This window comes from Pelodiscus sinensis, chromosome 1 (genome assembly GCF_052426305.1).
Source record: "Pelodiscus sinensis isolate ZL-2025 chromosome 1, ASM5242630v1, whole genome shotgun sequence".
Classification (NCBI taxonomy): domain Eukaryota; kingdom Metazoa; phylum Chordata; order Testudines; family Trionychidae; genus Pelodiscus; species Pelodiscus sinensis.
The window spans coordinates 67471357-67491662 of NC_143052.1; the positions used below are offsets into that span (position 1 = coordinate 67471357).

At 46.3% G+C, this 20306-nt stretch overlaps 1 protein-coding gene across 1 annotated transcript; it reads left to right on the forward strand.

Annotated features, from left to right (window-relative positions):
- Nucleotides 1–5944: 5944 nt before the first annotated feature.
- On the forward strand, nt 5945–10779 carry LOC149525582 (uncharacterized). Its single transcript, XM_089779893.1, has 2 exons — nt 5945–6108; nt 6386–10779. The coding sequence occupies exon 2, from the start codon at nt 6452–6454 to the stop codon at nt 6920–6922; it is 471 nt and encodes a 156-aa protein (XP_089636019.1). The 5' UTR covers nt 5945–6108; nt 6386–6451; the 3' UTR covers nt 6923–10779.
- The last annotated feature ends 9527 nt before the right edge of the window (nt 10780–20306 follow it).

Sequence of the window (20306 nt, forward strand, 5' to 3'; positions counted from 1 at the left end):
AATCAAACAGGAACTTGAATTACTTCTGGTACAGATTCCTTTCATGTTGTCTCTCACTAACATCCTTAACTTTGCTTGAAATGTATAACATACTTTTAATGCCTTACTCAAACTATAATGAACAAAGTCCCCTCACTTCAGTAATTACTTCTGCCTAATTAAAATGTGCAGCTATGTTGACAAGCACTATTGCAATATTAATACCTACACTATAGAAGTAACCATTTTAATTGACGCACAGTTAAATGGTACAAGGGTAATTTCAAGTTAAGCCCTGCTGTGTAGATGCATCTTAAGTGTCTTCTCCTAGGGTGGGCTCCACAAAAGAACTTGGGCATTGCTGTGCTCAGCATCCCAGTAAATGGAAATGCTTGTACTAAGTTGCATTATCTCAAACTGTCTCTAGTTTAATACTAGTCTCAATGCAAGAGCAAACTATTCAACTACATAGACCACCAACCTCTATATGGCAATTCCCCCCTTCCACATGGCACATGGATCAGTAGCACTCCAACTTGCTACCCTAGGTCACGACCCAAACCCTCTACACCTACCCCGGTCACAACTCCCACCCAGACCCTATACTCCATCCCATATACTTCCACCACGTCAGAATTTTCTTCTGTACCCACATTCTTCCTTGAACTCCATACCCCTCTCCTACTCACAAACTCTCCTTCACCTAAACTCCCTCTCAGATCCCCCACACCCTTTTCTGCAACCCAATCCCCTACTCCAAGCTCCCTTCTGTGCCCAATCTCCATCCCAGACCCCACCTACCCCCATAGAAAAGTGCAGTCCTTGGCCACTTACCAAAATCTTGAAGTGGTCCCCAATCAAAAATTATTGCTCACCCCTGCTTTATGTAATTACATTTCTGAAACAGTGGAGCTCTGTGTGGTAGAGCTGTTATTCCCTTGTGCACATTTTCCTGGTGGTTTAATGAGTGCTAGCATATGTATAAACAGGGTAGCTGTGGTGGGCAGAATACAATCTTCCCCCTTCACCTGAAGCCAAGGGGTCTATACTTAGCCTGGATAAGCGGTGTTGCTGCTGTGATTACACTACTGGGTTGGGTCTTGTTCAAAAGCCAGCTGCCAGAGGAGGCTGGTGACCTTATAACCTTTAGCCAGGGGGTTAGGATATTAGTCTGAGATGTGGGTGGAGGATCCAGGGGAGACTACGTGGGTCAGAGGCTGATCTTAGCCTTTCTCCCCCACTCTGTCCTCTGCTGCCTGGGGGGACATGAGGGGACATGTCACCCATGGCAAAAAGTAAACATAATAGGCCCAACCGCTTTCAAAAATTGAGAAGTCCATGGCTTGCTGCCCCCTACCATTCTGGCCTGGATGGTTCCTGTTCATGGATTGCTAAGAGCAATAGGTGTCTCCGCAATCCAGATTTAAACATCTGACTCCAAGAGAGGGGCGGAGCTTAGCTCACACATCTCAACTACATATCCCACTGGCTAGCTTAGGTGTGATGCTGCCTAGAGAACTGGCTTGTGGAATGCATGTAAAGTGTCTGTCTCTTTCCGTGCATTACATAGGGAGTATGGGTATCTAACTCAAGCTTAGGGGATTCAGTGTTGTGATGTTGGGACACTGAGCACAGCAATGCCTAAGTTCTTTTGTGGAGCCCACCCTAGAAGAAGCCACTAAGGGTGCGTCTACACAGCTGGACTTAACTTGAAATAAGCTATGCAAATTGAGCTACCTCAATTGCGTAGCTTATTTCAAAATTGGGAGCATCTACACAGCACTTATTTTGAAATAGAGCACTCTTCCTCCAACTTCTCTTACTCCTCGCACAATGAGCGTTACAGGAGTTGAAGCAAGAAGTCCTACAGCTTGACAGTATTTCAACATTATTTTGAAATAACTACCTGCAATATCAACTCGGATTAAGTTATTTCGAAATAACACTAGTTATTTTGAAAAAATGTTGCTATGTAGACATGCCCTTAGAGACTGACTGGAGTTCAGCTACTTTCTGGATTGGAGCTGAATACAGTACAGTTGTCTTGAGAACATCATCCTCCCTCTTTATGCAGGTGTCACAGACTTCAGTTATTTCTGTCTCCAGTAGGTATAAGAACCGTATCTTTCTGCTTTGCATGTCTGAACTAGACAAAATACAAAGCTATGGAAAGTGCTATAACAGTCATATGCAATAACTCACTTGCATGCCGTAAGTGGGCCAAAATGATATCCTCCATGCAGAGTGACCTTGCACATAGCTCAAGATCTACAAAATGGCATCCTCCCTGGGGTCATAGAATTATAGGGTTGGAAAAGACCTCAGAAGGTCATTGAGTCCAACCCCCTGCCCAAAGCAGTACCAGCTCCAACAAAATCACCCCAGCCAGGGCTTTGTCAAGCCGGGACTTAAAAACCTCTAGGGATGGAGATTCCACCACCTGTCTAGGGAACCCATTCCAGTGCTTCACCACCCTCCTAGGCAAATAGTTTTCCGAATATCCAACCTAGACCTCTCCCACTGCAACTTGATACAATTGCTCCTTGTTCTGCCATCCGTCACCTGAGAACAGTCTCTCTCCATCCTTTTTGGAACCTTCGGGTAGTTAAAGGCTGCTATCAAATTCCCCCTCACTCTTTTCTTCTGTAGACTAAACAAACCCAAATCCCTCAGCCTCTCCTAAGTCATATGCTTCAGCTCCCTACTCATGTTTTGTTGCCCTTGGCTGGACTTTCTCCAATGCGTCCACATCCTTTCTGTAATGGGCGCCCCAGAATTGGACATAACACTCCAGATGTGGCCTCACCAGTGGGAATAATCATTTCTCTAGATTGGCAGGAAATGCTCCTCTTAATGCACCCTAATATGCAGTTAGCCTTCTTGGCAACAAGGGCACACGGTTGACTCATATCCAGCTTCTCATCCACTGTAGTCCCCAGGTCCTTTTTTGCCAAACTGCTGTTTAGCCAGTCAGTCCCCAGCCTGTAACAATGCTTGGGATTTTTCTGTCCCAAGTGCAGGACTCTGCACTTGTCCTTGTTGAACCTCATCAGATTTCTTTTAGCCCAAACCTCCAATTTGTCTAGGTCACTCTGGACCCTACCCTGCCCTCCAACATATCTACCTCTCCCCTTAGCTTAGTGTCATCCGCAAACTTACTGAGGGTGCAGTCCATCCCCTCATCCATGTCATTAATAAAAATGTTGAACAAAACTGGCTCTAAAATTCCACTTTGGGGCACTCCACTTGAAACTGACCGCCAACCAGACATCAAGCCGTTGATCGCTACCCGTTGGGCCCGACAACCTAGCTAGCTTTCTATCCATCTTACAATCCATTTATCCAATCCATACTTCACTAACTTGCTGGCAAGAATACTATGCTAGACCATATCAAAAGCTTTGTTAAAGTCAAGGCATATCATGTCCACCGACTTCCCCATGTCCACAGAGCCAGTTATCTTGTCATAGAAGGCAATCAGGTTGGTCAGGCATGACCTGCCGTTGGTGAATCCATGTCAACTGTTCCTGATCACTTTCTTCTAAGTGCTTCAAAATGCATTTCTTGTGGATCCCCTCCATGATTTTTCCAGGGACTGAGGTAAGAATCAGAATTGTCCCACGACCCACAGTTAGAAGCACACAGCTAATTAAGGCTACGGCTACACTACGAACTTTTTCCGGAAGAGGAAATACAAATGAAACGCTCATTTGTATATATCGTGCTCTCATTTGCATATTCTCTTCCAATCCTTTTTGCAGAAGAGGTTTTTGCACAAAAAAAGCACTGTGTCGATCATGCCTTTTTGCACAAAAACCTCTTCTGCAAAAAGGATCAAAAGAGAATATGCAAATGAAAGTGCGAGATATGCAAATGAGTGCTCTGTTTGCATTTTTTCTTCCGGGAAAAAGTTCAAAGTGTAGCCGTAGCTCCCATGTGTAGGGCATTCAATGCTTGCCTTGTATACATAAAACAACAGCCATTGATCTACAGTGATGTCTAGATATGTCTTGGAGTGTGACTGTCTTAGCATTTGTATGTATTGGCATGCATTCCCAGGCTCAGTGTGTAACAGGCTGGCCCTTGCAGGGCCTTGTGGTCTAGGCACTCTACAAACATATTATAAAAAGATGATCCCTGTCCCAAAGAGTTTACAGTCTAACTTTAACATGAGCAACCACAGATGGATGGGAGATGCAGAAGAGCACAAACAGCGAGACAATTATGAACAGCAATCACAAAATACCAGCTGCCTAACCATTGTCAAGTGATTTGTAGGCATTGTTGGCAGAGTGGAGGAGGTAGTCTGCATTTCTCATGCCAATATTTTGGATTAAAAGGAGATTATTTATGAACCTTTACCAAGGTGACCAATTACTCAGTTCTTAAAGGTTATTAGATTGTGACCTGTCATGTAAGACAAAATACTTTTCTCCGTGCAACCCAGAAAATTAAGCAAAGCCAAAATGGGCTATTTCTCTTAGGAAAATAAGAGAAATGGAGGCAGAAAGAGTGTAGTAGTGGTGGTGGTTTATCCTATTTAATGCTATTCAGGTATCTTACTAGCTGTCACAATTCATCTTTTTCATTAAGGGAATGTTGCTTATCAAGCACTGTCAAGTTCATAGAATACTGCACTCAGAAAAAAAAAAAGTTGCCATAGTAGCAGGAGTAAATGAAAAGGATGGAATACATCAAACAACATATCAGCTAAAGTGACAATGTCAGGTCTTGTAGAAGGATTCCATTTGGAAGTTGGAAAGCACCAGAAACTAGAAATGATTCCCTCATAAATAGTACATATAGTACTTCACAAAACCTTCACTTTCCCAATATATCATTGCTCCTGGAATTCTGAAAACCTTTTAGATCAAATGTTTTATTCAACAGCATTTTTAACAGGAGTCAATTCGGTGCCAAACTCTAAGGAATACTAACCTATCAAACAGAAGGGAAAACAAGATAAAGTTAATCTTTAACATGACTGCTGTTCACTCAATGTCAAATATTAAGGGTGAGAAAATATTCAGACATCATACTCGTAGTACAAGTTAGTATGGATCAATAGATGGGACATCATTAGTGTACTGAAGATCAATGAAAGAAAATAGAGCTGGAGAGTCTAAAAGACCTGGCTTATGATTTAGTAGCATTATTGGGATAGCAAACCAAAACAAAGTCAGTGATAAACAGTCGGAAATACAGCCAGTCTTGGAATTATTAGAGCAGAGAAAATTTGGAACTTGGACTTTAAAAAAGGGGATTTGCTAAAAGAGTGACAGATGATAGTTGGTGTGACTAGTCTCAGAGGGGTAGTTGTGTTAGTCTGTACTGCAAAAACAGAGAATCCTGTGGCACCTTAAAGACTAACAGATTTATTAGCATATAAGCTTTCATGGGTAAAAACTACTTTGTCAGATGCATGGAAAGCTCAGGACCCTTGCAGTTTTCCGTTATAAGTATTTCCAGAAAAAGAGCGTCTACATTGGTCCTGGAGTTACCGTTATAACGATGCGCTTTTCCGGAAAAGCACGTCTACATTGGCAGCGTGCTTTTCCGGAAAAGCAGAAGCCTGGAACCATTTTGAAGAGGGCAAAGGCCACTAGACCTTTCCGGGGGCGGGGCCAGAGCGCCGTTCAGACATGTGCTTAAAGGGGTCTCGCCAGACAGCCGTTGGTCTGCCCTGCCCTGTCTGCCATGGAACCGTGGGTGGCCATGTACCTGCTCAGGCCCCTGTTGGAGATGTACAAGTGCCTGCGGCTCGTGCTGCAGGCTGGTGCCTTGGTGTTCCAGGACCAGGAGGCAGCAATCCCCTCACCAGGGAGGCCATGGCGGTCATGTGGCATCAGCACCCCACCGTGGTGAGGCCAGTCTGGAGTTTGGACACCAGCACTGACTGGTGGGACCGGGTGGTCCTCGGAATATGGGACGACCAGCAATGGCTCCGGAATTTCCGCATGAGAAAGCGAGCTGTGCACCTGGCTCACCCCCACACTGCAGAGAGCCACCATCCCTGTGAACAAGAGGGTCGCCATCGCGCTGTGGAAGCTGGCCACACCGGACAGCTACCGCTCGGTGGCACAGCAATTCGGGGTGGGAAGATCAACCATCGGTGTGATCGTCGTGGAGGTAAGTCCCAGGAGCAGTGGGGCGGGGGGAGGGTGCTGCACTCCATGCCCAGGGACAGCCAAGACTCCAGGCTGGGTCACCCAGGGGTTTGGGCCGTCCCTCCCTTGCACAGGCCCGCTGGTGGGGGAGGGGGGCGTGGGGCGAGGGGGGCCCTGGTGTGTGTGTGTGTGTGTGTGTGTGTGAGGACAGAGGGAATCAAGGGGAGACCCAAGGGAGCGCACACTCACCCCTGCCGTATGTGATGTGTTCCCTTGTGTTTCTCTGCACCCTTCTGCAGGTCGTCCACGCCATCAACGACGTCCTGCTCCCGAGAGTCATCCGCCTGCGCGACGTGGATGATACCATGGCCGGCTTCGCTGCCCTCGGGTTCCTCAACTGTGGGGGAGCCCTGGACGCAACCCACATCCCCATCCGGGCCCCGGAGCATCGAGCAGCCCATTTCATGAACCGGAAGGGGTACTGCTCCATTGTCCTGCAGGCCCTTGTGGACCACCGGGGCCGCTTCCTGGACATCTACGGGGGCTGGTCCGGCCGGGCACACGACGCCCGCATCCTCCGCAACTCTGGACTCTTTCGCAGGTTGGAGGCGGGCACCTACTTCCCCCGGCGGGACTGTCGGGGATGTGCTTATGCCCATCTGCGTTGTTGGGGACGCGGCCTACCCCCTGATGCCCTGGCGAATGCGGCCCTACACGGGGCAGCCGGACCAGAACCGGGCCCGGTTCAACGACCGCCTCAACCGGGCCCGAAACCCAGTGGATCTGGCCTTTGGACGTTTAAAAGCCCGCTTCCGTTGTTTGCTCACCCGTCTTGAGATGGGTGAGCAGAATGCAACGGAGGTACTGGCCGCATGCTGCGTGCTCCACAACATTGTGGAGCGCAGTGGGGAGGCCTTCCTCCCTGCATGGATGGCAGCCGAGGCACAGACATTTGAACAGCCCGACACAGCTGCCGTCCGCCAGGCGCGCCAGGATGCGGTGCGCGTCAGAGAGGTCCTGGTGGACATGTTTGCCCAAGCCCCATAGTAGAGTTGCCCAGACTACTCCCTCCCATCCCCTACCCTTCCCCACCCCCTCCTCTTACTTCCCCCCAATTGTAAAGCGTCGGGTCAAAGCACATCGGCCGTCATCGTGACTGTTCGTCAGGTGCATCGGGCTTAGGGTTTTTCTTTTTAGTTTAGGCTAGGGTTTAGGCCACCATCGCCTGTCCCGAAGAACAGCGAAGAGGATTCGGGGTTCGTGTGGAAGGCTCAAGTCAGCGTACCTGATTCCAGTCGTCTTCGAGGGATCTCCTGGCTGTTCCTCTCCTGAGGCCCGGAAGGACCAAAGGATTGAGGTTGCCAGCAACACTACCCAATTGTCCTCCCTGCACCTAGACTATGTTTAATAATTTTTAGTGTGCATCTTTTAACCGTTCTTGCTTGTTTGTTAGCTATGTAAATATAGTTTGTAGTTTAAATTTTACTGAAAAGTCTCAGTATTTATTTATGCGCCACAAACCAATGACCACTTAAAAAGGGCTCCCCCCCGGTGATAGATTAAAGAATTTGTTGTTCACAGTTTGTAACCCTGTTAAATTTAAGTGGCTAATTGGCATCTCAAATCATTTCTTACAGTTACCTAGAGTAACACAATAACCAACACAAGAATCAACTGAAACATAGAACTTTTTATTTACAAGGGGGAGGAGGGGGAGACCTTCAACTGGGACGGGGAGGGGGGGCAGCTACTGGGACGGGTGGCCCCTGCGAGCGCTCCTTCGGGGGCGGACCTGCACATGCCGGGCAGGCCGCATCGGGGCAGGCTGCGCGGGGAGGTGGGCAGGAGCAGGGGCAGGAGCTGGGATAGGAGCAGGAGCAGGAGCAGGGGCAGGAGGGGGCATGGGCTGTGCTACGGGAGGGATGGTGGGGGCATGGGGTACGGCCATGCCATAGTGCACGGCGTGCACAAAGTGTGCCGTGAGGATGTCCATAGAGTTGCCCATCCTTCGGCACTCTGTCAGGAAGTCACCCCAGCCCTCCTGCCGCCACTGCAGGTCCCCCTGCACCCTCTTGCCAATGGAGGCCTGGATTGCCTCCACGGCGATTACATGGCGGCAAAGAAGCTGGTCCCGCTGTCGCAGCCTGCGCCTCCATGGTTGGCCAGCTGGGGGTGCCGCTGCTGCCGAAGTGGAGGGTCTGGTGCTTGGTCCTGCTACAGGGAAGAGAAGAAAGGATGGGTCAGTCAGGCAGGCCGTCCACCCCTGAGCCCAGGTGACCCCACAGTTGTGTGGCTTGGGCCCACTCGGTTCCCCCCCCTGCCCCCGTGTTGTATGTTTGCAAGGAGGACCGCCCCTGGAGTAGGGTCCTCCCTCCATGTATTGTAAGCACTGGTCTGTGTCCTGGCCCCGTGGAGGGCAGGAGGGTGCTTGTGCTGCGTTCACCTGTGGAACTCCCTGCTGGTGGAGACTGTGAAAAGCTTTGGGCTAATCACTGGTGTTTGACAGGGAGCGAGATGCATCCCCACACAGTGCCTGGGAGCACATCTGGCAGAGGCGGTCTGGGCTTTCAGATCCCCTCACGTGGGATATCTCCTGGACGGAACCAGAAGAGTGACTGGGTGGGGGGGTGTCCCATCCTTGCAGCAAAACTCAGGGGCCCTTCTCCCTCCCACTATCCCTCCCGCAAGCCCGGTAGCCCAGGGACATATGTGGCCACAGTGGGGACTCCCCTCGGGGAGCCAGCCAAGGCACCGGGAGCAGGCGAGGGGCTCGGTGGGGGCCACGGTCACAGGACCGTGACGCTGCAGCGTACCCAACAGCAGCTGGCTGTGCCTCACAGCCAGGCATGGGACAGTGTGCCGTTCTCTGTGCTGCACCGTTGGCGGAGGTGCGGGCTCTGGGCTGAGTCCCTCGGGCCCTGGCCGGTTCCAGCCAGCATCCACCCTTCCCCCTGGTCCCGCCGAATTAATGTGTGTGAGCAGCACGGTCCCAGGCTGCACGTGGTTGCACGTGCTGCTTGCTGCCTAATGCTACACAGTGTGCAGCTCATGTGGCCTGAGTGACATGCTCTCCCCCTCCTCCCTCCAGGCACCTGGGTCCCCGCCCTCCGCCCCCCGCCCTTTCGTAGTGCAAACGGCAAAGACTCACCAGTGGCTTCTTCCCCAGCCTCAGCCTCGGAGGAGCTGCTGGAGGGGGCCTGCTCTCCAGCAGATGCGCCACCGCTGTCCTCTCCCTCCCCCGCCTCACTGAGTCGGATGACGGGGGGCCGCTGGCAGGTGTCCACTGGCGCGTCCGGGGCTTGTGGGGCTGGCTGGCCCAGAAAGGCATGGAGGCGTTCGTAATAGGGGCAGGTGTCTGGTCCTGCCCTCGCTGGCCCAGACGTACCCCAGCCACAGTTCTTTTACCTTCGCCCGGACCTGCTCGCAGTTCCGGGCGGGGTGTCCCTGCTGGCCCAGATTCTCGGCCAGCCGCGTGTAAAGGTCCACGTTGCGGCGCCGGGACCTTATGTCGTGGAGACCCTCCTCCTCCTGCCAGAGGTCCAGGAGGGTCTCCAGCTCCCTGGGGGTCCAGGATGGGGCCCGCTGTTTGCGGCCCCCTGGGGGCCTCCACTGGGGGTGCAGGGGGCACACCGGCTGGAGCTGCCATGGCGCAGTGAGATGGTTGGCTGGGCAGCACAGGGGCGCGTGGCAGAGCTCAGGCTGCAGGGTCTGCGGCACGCTCCTGCCAAGTGCGCCCAGCAGCCTGCGAGCTCTTTAAGAGCTCGGGTTACCAGGAAGTCCAGGGCTCCTACGGGGTCTCCAGGCGTCCACACCGCTTTTTTCTGTTTCTTCTGCTTTCCGGAAAAGCGTTAGCTGGCTGTCTACATTGGCCCGTTTCGGGAAAAGCTTTTCCGGAAAAAGGACTTTTGCCCAAATGGGAGCAGCATAGCTTTTCTGGAAAAGCGGCTGATTTCGTACAGTAGATCATCATTGCTTTTCCAGAAAAGCAAGCGGACAGTGTAGACAGCTCGCAGCTTATTCCAGGAAAGCGGCTGATTTTCCGGAATAAGTAGCCCAGTGTAGACACAGCCAAAGGGTATGTCTGCGCAACAGCGATATTTTGAAATATCTTAATTCAATATAGTTAATTCTATACACAAAATGCAATTCGAAATAGCTTTTTGCTAAATCGAAATAGCACGTCCACATTGATTGAATGCTGAATCGCATTTAAGGTCAGCTGAAACTGGTTCCAGCAGGGCATCAGGTCAGTAGTTGCCTTGTGTGGCTGCTGTCTGAGGCTGTCTGAGGTTTGTGCTTAAAGGGACCCCCCCCTGGACAGCCGGTTCTCAGCTTTCCCTGCCTGCTTGCCTACCTCGCTGAGGGACAACAAGCATTTTTCTCTCTGTCTGCTTGGTTGCCCTCACTCGGGACACCACAGCACTCGGCACCATGGAGCCAGAGCCACCACTGGGCACTCTGGTGCTTCTTTTGGATCTTTTGCTGCAAGCCTGGCAGCAAGTGCTAGAGACTGCCTGGCACCAACTGCAGCAGCCCAATCCCCAGGTCCTCTTCCAGACCCCCCTGGGGGCCATGGAGGAGCAGCAGCCAGATGCCAGCGTGCCCCACCGCATCTGGCGTCTGGACACCAGCAGCAACTGGTGGGTCCACATCGTCCTGGAGTGCTGGACGTGTCTCACCGGGCCAACTGTCTCCCAGCACGGTGGGTGCCGGGACCTTGGCGTCCCTGGGGGAATGGGGGGGAGGGTGTGGAGGCTGAGGTGGGGGGTGTGGAGACTGAGGAGGATGGTGTAGAGGTTGAGGAGGGAGAGGCGGGAGGAGGAGCGGGAGCTGGAGAGGCACGAGGCAGCATGCTCTGCACCAGGGTCTCCAGATCGGCACATATGGCATGATCCTGGGCAAGCTGCTCCCACCAGAGCTCCAAATCTAGTTCCACCAAGCAGTTGAGGGTGCGGTGCAGGGCTGATGGCCGAGTGCTGTGATGTGCCCAGTGTGGGCACTCAGGGCACTCCAAGCCAGGACTGCTTTGCAAGCGGGGAATCCCTGAGAACTGTCTGTCCGGGGTGGGAGTCGGGTCCCTTTAAGCACAGCCATCGGCTAGCCTGAGACAGCAGCTCCACGCTCTAAGTCCTACTCTGATGCCCTGCCGGCACTGCTTCCGGCCAGCCTTAACCTCGGTTCAGGGTCCACTCAGTGTGGACATGCTAGTTCGAATTAGCATTTTGCTAATTCGAACTAGTTTTTAAGTCTGGATGCACTAATTCGACTTAGCTTAGTTCGAATTAACTAATTCGAACTAAGTTAGTTCGAATTAGCGCTGTAGTATAGACATACCCTAGTAGACATTTATGGACACTGGGCCATTGAAATTCTCTGCACAAGAAAACCTACGAACCAGACAGGACAGCAGATGTGAGAATAGGAGTGTGCTCGCAAGGCAGCGTGCTGGAAACTTGAACTATTCTTGTCACACTCTACTCCTTTCATTCCCTCTTGTTAATGAATTGCAAATTTATCCCACATTAAAAAAACGTAAATACAATGGTTTGATTAGTTGGAGTGTTAAAAGGGTCCTTTTCGTAGTAAATGAAGTTCCTTTGCAAATTTGTTTTACTGGTGTCTTCCCACACACTTTCAGTATCTCATTAATGTTTCTATATTTAAGATGAATAGCAAATGTGTTCTTTTCAATAAGATCCTGTAATCATAATTATGGGTGGGATATCTTACTTAGCAAGAAGCTGAAAAGTATTCAACACAAAGCTGTCAGCTTTGTGGGAGATCCTTGTCCCAGCAGACAATGTGTTATGATATTACAGCAGCCATAGCACGCTGCTGGACCACGAAACCAGCCCCTGTTGGTCAGGGAAGTGAATGACTGATCCAGGCTTGAAGAAGTTTTAAAGTATAGTTAGACTTTAACTGTTCTAAAGCATGGACTATCTTTTCATTATGTATGAACAGTACCTAGCATAACGGGTCTCTAAACCTTGACTGGCAGGCCAGCCTCTATCCACCAAACCTTTTGATCTGGTCCATGGCCTGCCCCACCAGGACTCTACCTCGGAGTTGCACTGGACTCCTGGATGGGAGTCATGTACGTAAGTGCCTCCCAGCTAGAGCCTGCCTCGGACACCCCAGTCCCTCCCACTCCCCACCTCTCTTCTCCAGGTCACCATCCAAACCCTCTGTATCCGCAATCCCCTTCTCACCTCCTCCCCCAGGTCACAACTCCCTCCCAGATGCTGCACCCCCTCCTACATCCCACCACCAGTCAGAATCCTCTCCTGCACCTATAATCCCTCCCAGACCCTGCACCTCAATCCCCTGCCCCAGGTCACAACCACTTCATTCACCCAAATGCCCTCAGACCCCACACCCTCTTCTGCAGCCCAATCCCTTACCCCGAGCTCCCTTCTGCACCTTATCTCCATCCCAGACCCAGCACCCTCTTCATGAAAATTGCAACCCTTGACCACTTCCCAAAATCTCGGCGTGGCCTCATCAAAAATGATTGCTCATCCCATCTCTAATAGTTGATAAATTATTAATCATAATAGGTTGGAGGGCTCAGGGTTACATTCTGGCTAGAAAATATAGAGAAGTCTGAGATGGGGGTCATTAATGGAGGAGGTGGAAGGTGTGTAACATGGCCAAGTCATAGGCAGTGCTTTGTGAATGGTAAGCGAGGAGTACAGCTGTGACTGTTCTCACCCTACAGTAATTTAACTGTAAGTTTCCTGCTTTTTCCAGGAAATGTTGCTAATTGCATTAGTGCTGGTGTGCATGTACTCTGGGGATGGACTTACTTTTATTTGTGTTCTGCTTTTGAACACTCAGGTTTGGTAATATTTCCATTTGCCAGTCAGGGAGCAACACATCACAGTCTGTTTCATCACTATTCGGTGATCATCTCTCTGAGGCAACTGTGCAATATTCCCCAGTTGGCAAATTCAGAGCATTTCAGCTTGGTAGTCACTCGGCTTTGGCTGTCTGATATTAAAACCACTTCCTTGCCCCACTCACAGGAAACAGAGTCATTGTAAATCTATGCAAATAAACAGTCCCAGACATCAAATTCTGTTACAAACTCATGAAGTTCTCTCATCATCCAGAGCCAGACCTTGTACTTTTCTGAGGACATTTTAAGTTTGGGTTCTATTATTAATTTATATTCTTACACACACACATATCTTTTTGATTAATTTAGAGTTATGGTTATACAAGCGATGCTTGAAACAACACACACACACACTGAAAAGAAAATGTCACTATCCCACATTCCCTTACCTCTCACATCCCAAGAGCTTCCAACTACAAACGCTATGCAAATAATACTCAAGTACTGGGGTTACTTGTCATTCCCTCCTGTACGCTTGGTTTTATGAGCTGTTCTTTGTTGAGTTCCTGCCCCTGTCTATAGCAGCAGAGTGCAGAGGCTTAGTGTGAGGGTTCAACCACTAGATCCTACTATGCTGTGCCTGCCCCACACAGAACTCTGCACTGTGTGTATGTGTTCTCAGGGGTCGTGAAGATTTTCATCTTCTAGTTCTTGCCGCAGGGGAAGGACAAATCAGACAGTGAAGAACCCTTGTCCCGGAGGCTGGTGTCTCTTATGGTCTCCACCCCTAATGGCGAGGCAAAGGTGGAAGGATTCTGCTTCATTCTTCCCCTTGTAAAGACTGGATCAGCAACAAAACCTGACAAGCATGTTTAATTGTCTGCTGATGCTTGCATACTTATTCCCTCATGGCTTGATACAGCTCTCTCTCTGGGGAGGGATCCAGGTACACAAGAAGAAGCCAACACATTTTGCAGCTCAGGTTGGCTTCTTTTTCCTGAGCTCTGGTGACACTCCTACCTGTCTCACAACCCCACCTGTCCATAGGGTGGTGGAGGCGATGGATGGAGTGCTAGCTCTGGGAGCACAGAGAGCTCAACTTCTCTCAGGATCAAGCTCTATGTGATTGACTATCTGTCAATTTATTGTCTGTTTAGAACCCAACCCTGATATTTTTTGCTCAGGAATAATCCTATTGATTACAGGGGTGTCACTCACATAAATATATATAGAGATATACCTATCTCATAGAGCTGGATGGGACCTTGAGAGGTCATGGAGTCCAGTCCCCTGCCCTCATGGCAGGACCAAGTACCATCCCTCACAGATTTGCCCCAGATCCCTACATGGCTCCCTTAAGGATTGAGCTCACAACCCTGCATGTAGCAGGCTAATGTTCAAACCACTGAGCTATGTAATTGGGCAAGTATGTATATTTAGACTAAACATCTACACACACACACACACTACAGATAAACAGAAAGGTTAGAAGAAACCCACAAAAATATACAGGCAGTCCCCGACTTACGAATGGGTTACGTTCCAAACACCTGGTCGTAACTCGATTTGGTCGCAAGTCAGAAATACCCTTAAACACGCTGCCCACGCTGTTCGAAAAGCTTGGCGTACATGGTTCTCAACTCGAAAATATTATAATGGAATTAATGGGAGGTTGGTTGTAAGTACGGATGGGTGTAAGTCAGTGTGTTCATAAGTCGGGGAGTGGCTTTACATCAGGATTAGAAAAATTCATACTTTACTCCTATATGTTGAAGCTATTTTATTTACTTTTCTTGCATTCAGGCTAATATGGCTACTTGCATGAGCAACATAAGCAGGATTTATCCCTTAATCTTCCAATTACCTGCCAGATACTCCAGATAGCCCTTGCCTACTGCTCCCTGGTGGGGCTGCATAACTGAAGCTTAATGTTTACTTGTAAATAACTTTCCTTTTTGTGAAAGGAAGGTATTGAGGCCTACCCAGAATATGTCAAATGAGCACCAGTATAATTGTAAGTGGAAAGGAAAGGCAGCACTCAGATACAGGAGATAAAAATAAAAACAAAATTTGATTGGTTAACCAACAATAACCCCGCTTTTAGGGAAGTAAGTAACTCAGACAGCAGTATGCAACAAAGTGCTGATTACCCCAAATGGAGCAGACGAAAGTTTTTTGTAAGGGCAGAATGAGACAACAAAAATCTAACGTCAGCAATTGTCAGGCGAGTGGAGGAGTACCAAAATACCGAAACAGGGTATATAAGGTGGGCTGAAACAGACCACGAGCGGACGGGTTGCGAATCCGAAAAGCCAGGTCTGATCAACCAGGGCTCCCTCCCCGGCGCTGAATCTCGCTGCCGTACGTAAGCTCCGAAAGGGGAACAAATAAGCTCCGAAAGGGGAACGAATACCGGTCGTAAGTTGCAACGAAAAAATCCAAAGAAAGGAAAAACATAAAGAAAAGAATATCTCCTGAATCTAAGCAATGCTTCTATTTTTCTTAACGTGAGTATTATATAACTGTTAACTCCATAAATTTCTTAAAGGTAACTCAGGAGGGTATATCAGTAGGAGAAGTTATTATTTCTTGTTATTTTTAACTGTACTGTTTTTCTACTTTTTCTTTGTATATTATATTGTCTTAAAAGAATCAAAAATAATGAATTGATTTAAATGGAAAATTGATTATAAAGTAAATAGAAAAAATAAATAATCTTTGTTTAACCCTAAAAAGAAGTATTCCTCTCTCTGTGGTTTCAAATCCTTTAAAGAACCAAACCCGGTTACCGAAATGGCGTCACTTCCAAATCATTTATAGTTTCCAATATTCCCCAAACACTACTCCCTGTTAGGGCTGTTAGCCACAATTTTAAGCTGTTGGAATTTCCTTCCTATTTTACCAACCCACAACAGCAGCCCAAGACCAGTTAACAGCAGCACAGAGAGCTGATCCTCACCAATTTAAATATATAGGGGATCCAGGTCTGATAACAATGGACAGAATAACAGCACAAATGGTATGGCAAGGAGTAGAAAATAAGGAAGGAAACCAAAGCCTAAAATTGTGGCTAACAGCCCTAACAGGGAGTAGTGTTTGGGGAATATTGGAAACTATAAATGATTTGGAAGTAGTACGCAAACATACCCCAACACCAACATACGAACCCCTGAGAGACACGCGTAAAACGTGTGAAAGTTTCCAAACCCCGCAGAAGGGGAAAGACCTAAACAAGGAAGAAAAAGCCATATTTGGTTTTCTGTTAGGAATTAGATACAGTTCTTTATTGTGTTAGGGGAAAAAGTGAATGCCCAAGAAGCAGAAGTAGAAGGAGTTAGAATAGGATTACAACATGCACAAGAGAGTCACCCTAACGAACCATGGGAATTAGGCATAGATAGTATGTATTGTATAAAGACACTGTTAAAAGGGAATACAGACATTGAAACACATGCAGGGTGGAGAGAAATATGGGCCATAATTAGAAATCACGTAAGTGGCACATCAGTGAAACATATCCCTAGCCATAAAGAAGGATACAATCCTGACCACAAACAACTAGATAAAGAATTGCAAGAATTTGAAGTGTTAGTAGAAAAAAACAAAGAAAAAGGAGAAGTGGATCCATTCATAAAATGGTTACATGAATGTACAGGCCACTTTGGGATACAAAAGGAAAGAGAATGGATAAGACAATACACAGGAGGAGAATCAATAATTGAAGTAAAAGAACATGAAAAAATACATAAAGCCTGTAAAATCTGTCACAATACTAAACGCATGAATCAGCTAAAATATGCCTATGGTGCATATAACCCAGAATATTATAAACCAGGAAACCACTGGCAAATAGATTTAATAGGACCATTACCAAATGCTAAACAATACCCAAAAGGAGTAATTGTAGTAGATTTGGGAAGTCGGAGCACTATGGTAATTCCTTTGAAAAAAACAAAAGCAGAACATATACTAAAAGCCTTAGAAAAAATAATGGCAGCTTGGGGACGCCCACAAATAATACAGTCAGATGGAGGCCCACCATTTGGAAGTAAGAAATTAGAACAATGGTCCATGGAAAAGGGCATAACATGGCATTTAAATCTCCCATACCATCCTCAATCCAGCGGAGTAGTAGAAAAGAAAATTGATATTTTAAAACAACATTTAAAAATGGCAACTAAGGATGGCACCTTTAAAGGTTGGCACCTAGTATTGGATACAGTTTTATTAAATGTGAATGAACATACAAGCCGATGGCCAGATATAAAACCTAAGCAGCAACCAAACTGGGAGCCCTCCTATAAGCAAGGAGAAAAAATATGGATTGTATGGCCAACGGAGGATAAGGAGAAAAGAGTGGCATTAGAAGGAACAGTAATGGAAGCTGGAAAGTTACCATTCACCTATGTAATCACAACAAAAACAAGAAAAGGATTAGCACACCATAATTGGCTAAGTAGTAGAGAATGAAATTAACAGTTACGCAAGATTATATGTTACAGGTTGTTCATCATCACTGAAAATCACGTTAATGGTGCAGGATGGACCAGCATAGATGGTAAGTATGATCCATTACAACAAAAACTGGACCTGGGTCAAAAATAACAACAATACCCAAACTAAATTAGCTAACAAACCAGCCCAGTGGCAAGTGTGTAAAATAAAATATACCACCCACTGGAAAGAAGAGGTAAATCAAACTCTAGTTATAATTCAGGAAAATGATACCAGTTGGAATATGTCCCGCTTGTATAGTATTGAAGCTAATATGAACAATTGGGTAAACAAATCATATGATAGCACTCCCCCCAATACAATGATAGGCATACAGGCCCCAAGCCTGGGTGTATTTGGCTTTAGCTTAACACCATTATATGGCGTATGGCTTAATATTAGCAACTCAACAGAAACATGTGACCCATGGATCCAACCCACATTTGTAACAATTCCACTATCTGGAACCACAGCCTTAGCTACACCAGATAGTAATACAACTCTTCCAACATTAACAGTTGTAATACCCCCCTCAAAATTACAATCAACAGAAACAGGAGGAGTAATAATAAGATTGCAACCAGCATATGAAAATGAAGGAAGGAATATTAAATATAGCATAAATTGCACAACATGGGGGTCACGAAGAAAGAAAAGAGGAGCATGGGATATATGGGCAACCAAAAAATTATTAAGGCAATGGGAGGAGGATGTAAAACCAGATTTGTTAGCAATTGATTCATTAAGTAAAAAAATAATAGTCACCATGAAAGCTGAAACGGCAAAATTATTACATTGGGTAAATACAGCTGTAAACATATCTAATACAAATGCTGATAAAACACAAGAATGGAGTAAAAATATATCTATGTTTTTAAATAATCTAAATTGTATAAGTTTGTATAGTAGTAGTAGTTTTAGAAAAAAATTATTGCAAAAAATTGAGGAAGATGAGAGAGGGATAAGTGGAAGGGCACCATTGGTAAAAATACCAAATACAGCACAAATAAGTCATGAAATAACATCCCATAGAATTAAAATAGGATGGGAAGCAATGGTGTACCAACAAGTAGGATATAAAGAAACAAGTGAAGTATGGGGAAGAGGAATGGTTACTACACCTGAGCGTTGGTGTAATAGTTCAGAAAAGTTCAGGATGTGTAAACCAGCATTGTTTAATGGACAGAAAGTTGTGTCCACATTAACGGGTAAAATTAATTGGTTACCAAACAAATGTAAAGAATACATAGGCTCTAACCAGACCCATTTAATTGTTTGTCACTGTAGTGACTCAATTTGGCAATTGTTAAGCAAAAAGATAATGCATAATAAATGTTATGTTGTACCAGTTAAAATGAATGTCACCGTACCTTTTTGTAATGTAAATGGACTATGGAACTTAACACAAATGAGATACAACTGCACTGGAAAAGGCAATAAGACTATTGAACAAAATACGGTGTTGTGGATCCGATTTTTAACAGGAGAAGTGAAAGCCATAACAAAACAAACTTTCCAAGACGCCCAAGTAATATTACGAGTGGAGCATTTCACAATACAAAAACTGGACTTACAAAAAATAAGAGGTTATAAATCTGGACGTGGAGAAACGAAATTGGAACATTTTGTTAAAAAATGGAAAATTTCTTGAGCTAGCAATCAAGAATCAAACTGTAAGGAATGTGGACGAATCACCTATAACAATTGTGGACATATTAAATGATTTGGATGGAACAATTAATAAGGGTATAGAAAGTGCAATAGGATAAGGAGCAAGTGTTTGGAACTTTTTATCCATGTTGATATCAGGAAAATGGTTTTGGATTGTTTGTGCAATAATAATATTAATAATTGTGATAAGAATATTATATATGTGTGGAATATTCTCCCAAAAACAAACTATAAAATATATGAAAATAAAACAAATAGAAAATGAGCAAATAGCAGATGCACAAGCACAGAGGGAAATAGAGTTATTGTAATTAAAGTGTCTCATTTGACACGGGGGGATGTGAAAGGAAGGTATTGAGGCCTACCCAGAATATGTCAAATGAGCACCAGTATAATTGTAAGTGGAAAGGAAAGACAGCACTCAGATACAGGAGATAAAAATAAAAACAAAATTTGATTGGTTAACCAACAATAACCCCGCTTTTAGGGAAGTAAGTAACTCAGACAGCAGTATGCAACAAAGTGCTGATTACCCCAAATGGAGCAGACGAAAGTTTTTTGTAAGGGCAGAATGAGACAACAAAAATCTAACGTCAGCAATTGTCAGGCGAGTGGAGGAGTACCAAAATACCGAAACAGGGTATATAAGGTGGGCTGAAACAGACCACGAGCGGACGGGTTGCGAATCCGAAAAGCCAGGTCTGATCAACCAGGGCTCCCTCCCCGGCGCTGAATCTCGCTGCCGTACGTAAGCTCCGAAAGGGGAACAAATAAGCTCCGAAAGGGGAACGAATACCGGTCGTAAGTTGCAACGAAAAAATCCAAAGAAAGGAAAAACATAAAGAAAAGAATATCTCCTGAATCTAAGCAATGCTTCTATTTTTCTTAACGTGAGTATTATATAACTGTTAACTCCATAAATTTCTTAAAGGTAACTCAGGAGGGTATATCAGTAGGAGAAGTTATTATTTCTTGTTATTTTTAACTGTACTGTTTTTCTACTTTTTCTTTGTATATTATATTGTCTTAAAAGAATCAAAAATAATGAATTGATTTAAATGGAAAATTGATTATAAAGTAAATAGAAAAAATAAATAATCTTTGTTTAACCCTAAAAAGAAGTATTCCTCTCTCTGTGGTTTCAAATCCTTTAAAGAACCAAACCCGGTTACCGAAACTTTTGTGGGCTTTCCTGTGGTGTTATTGCTCAGGGA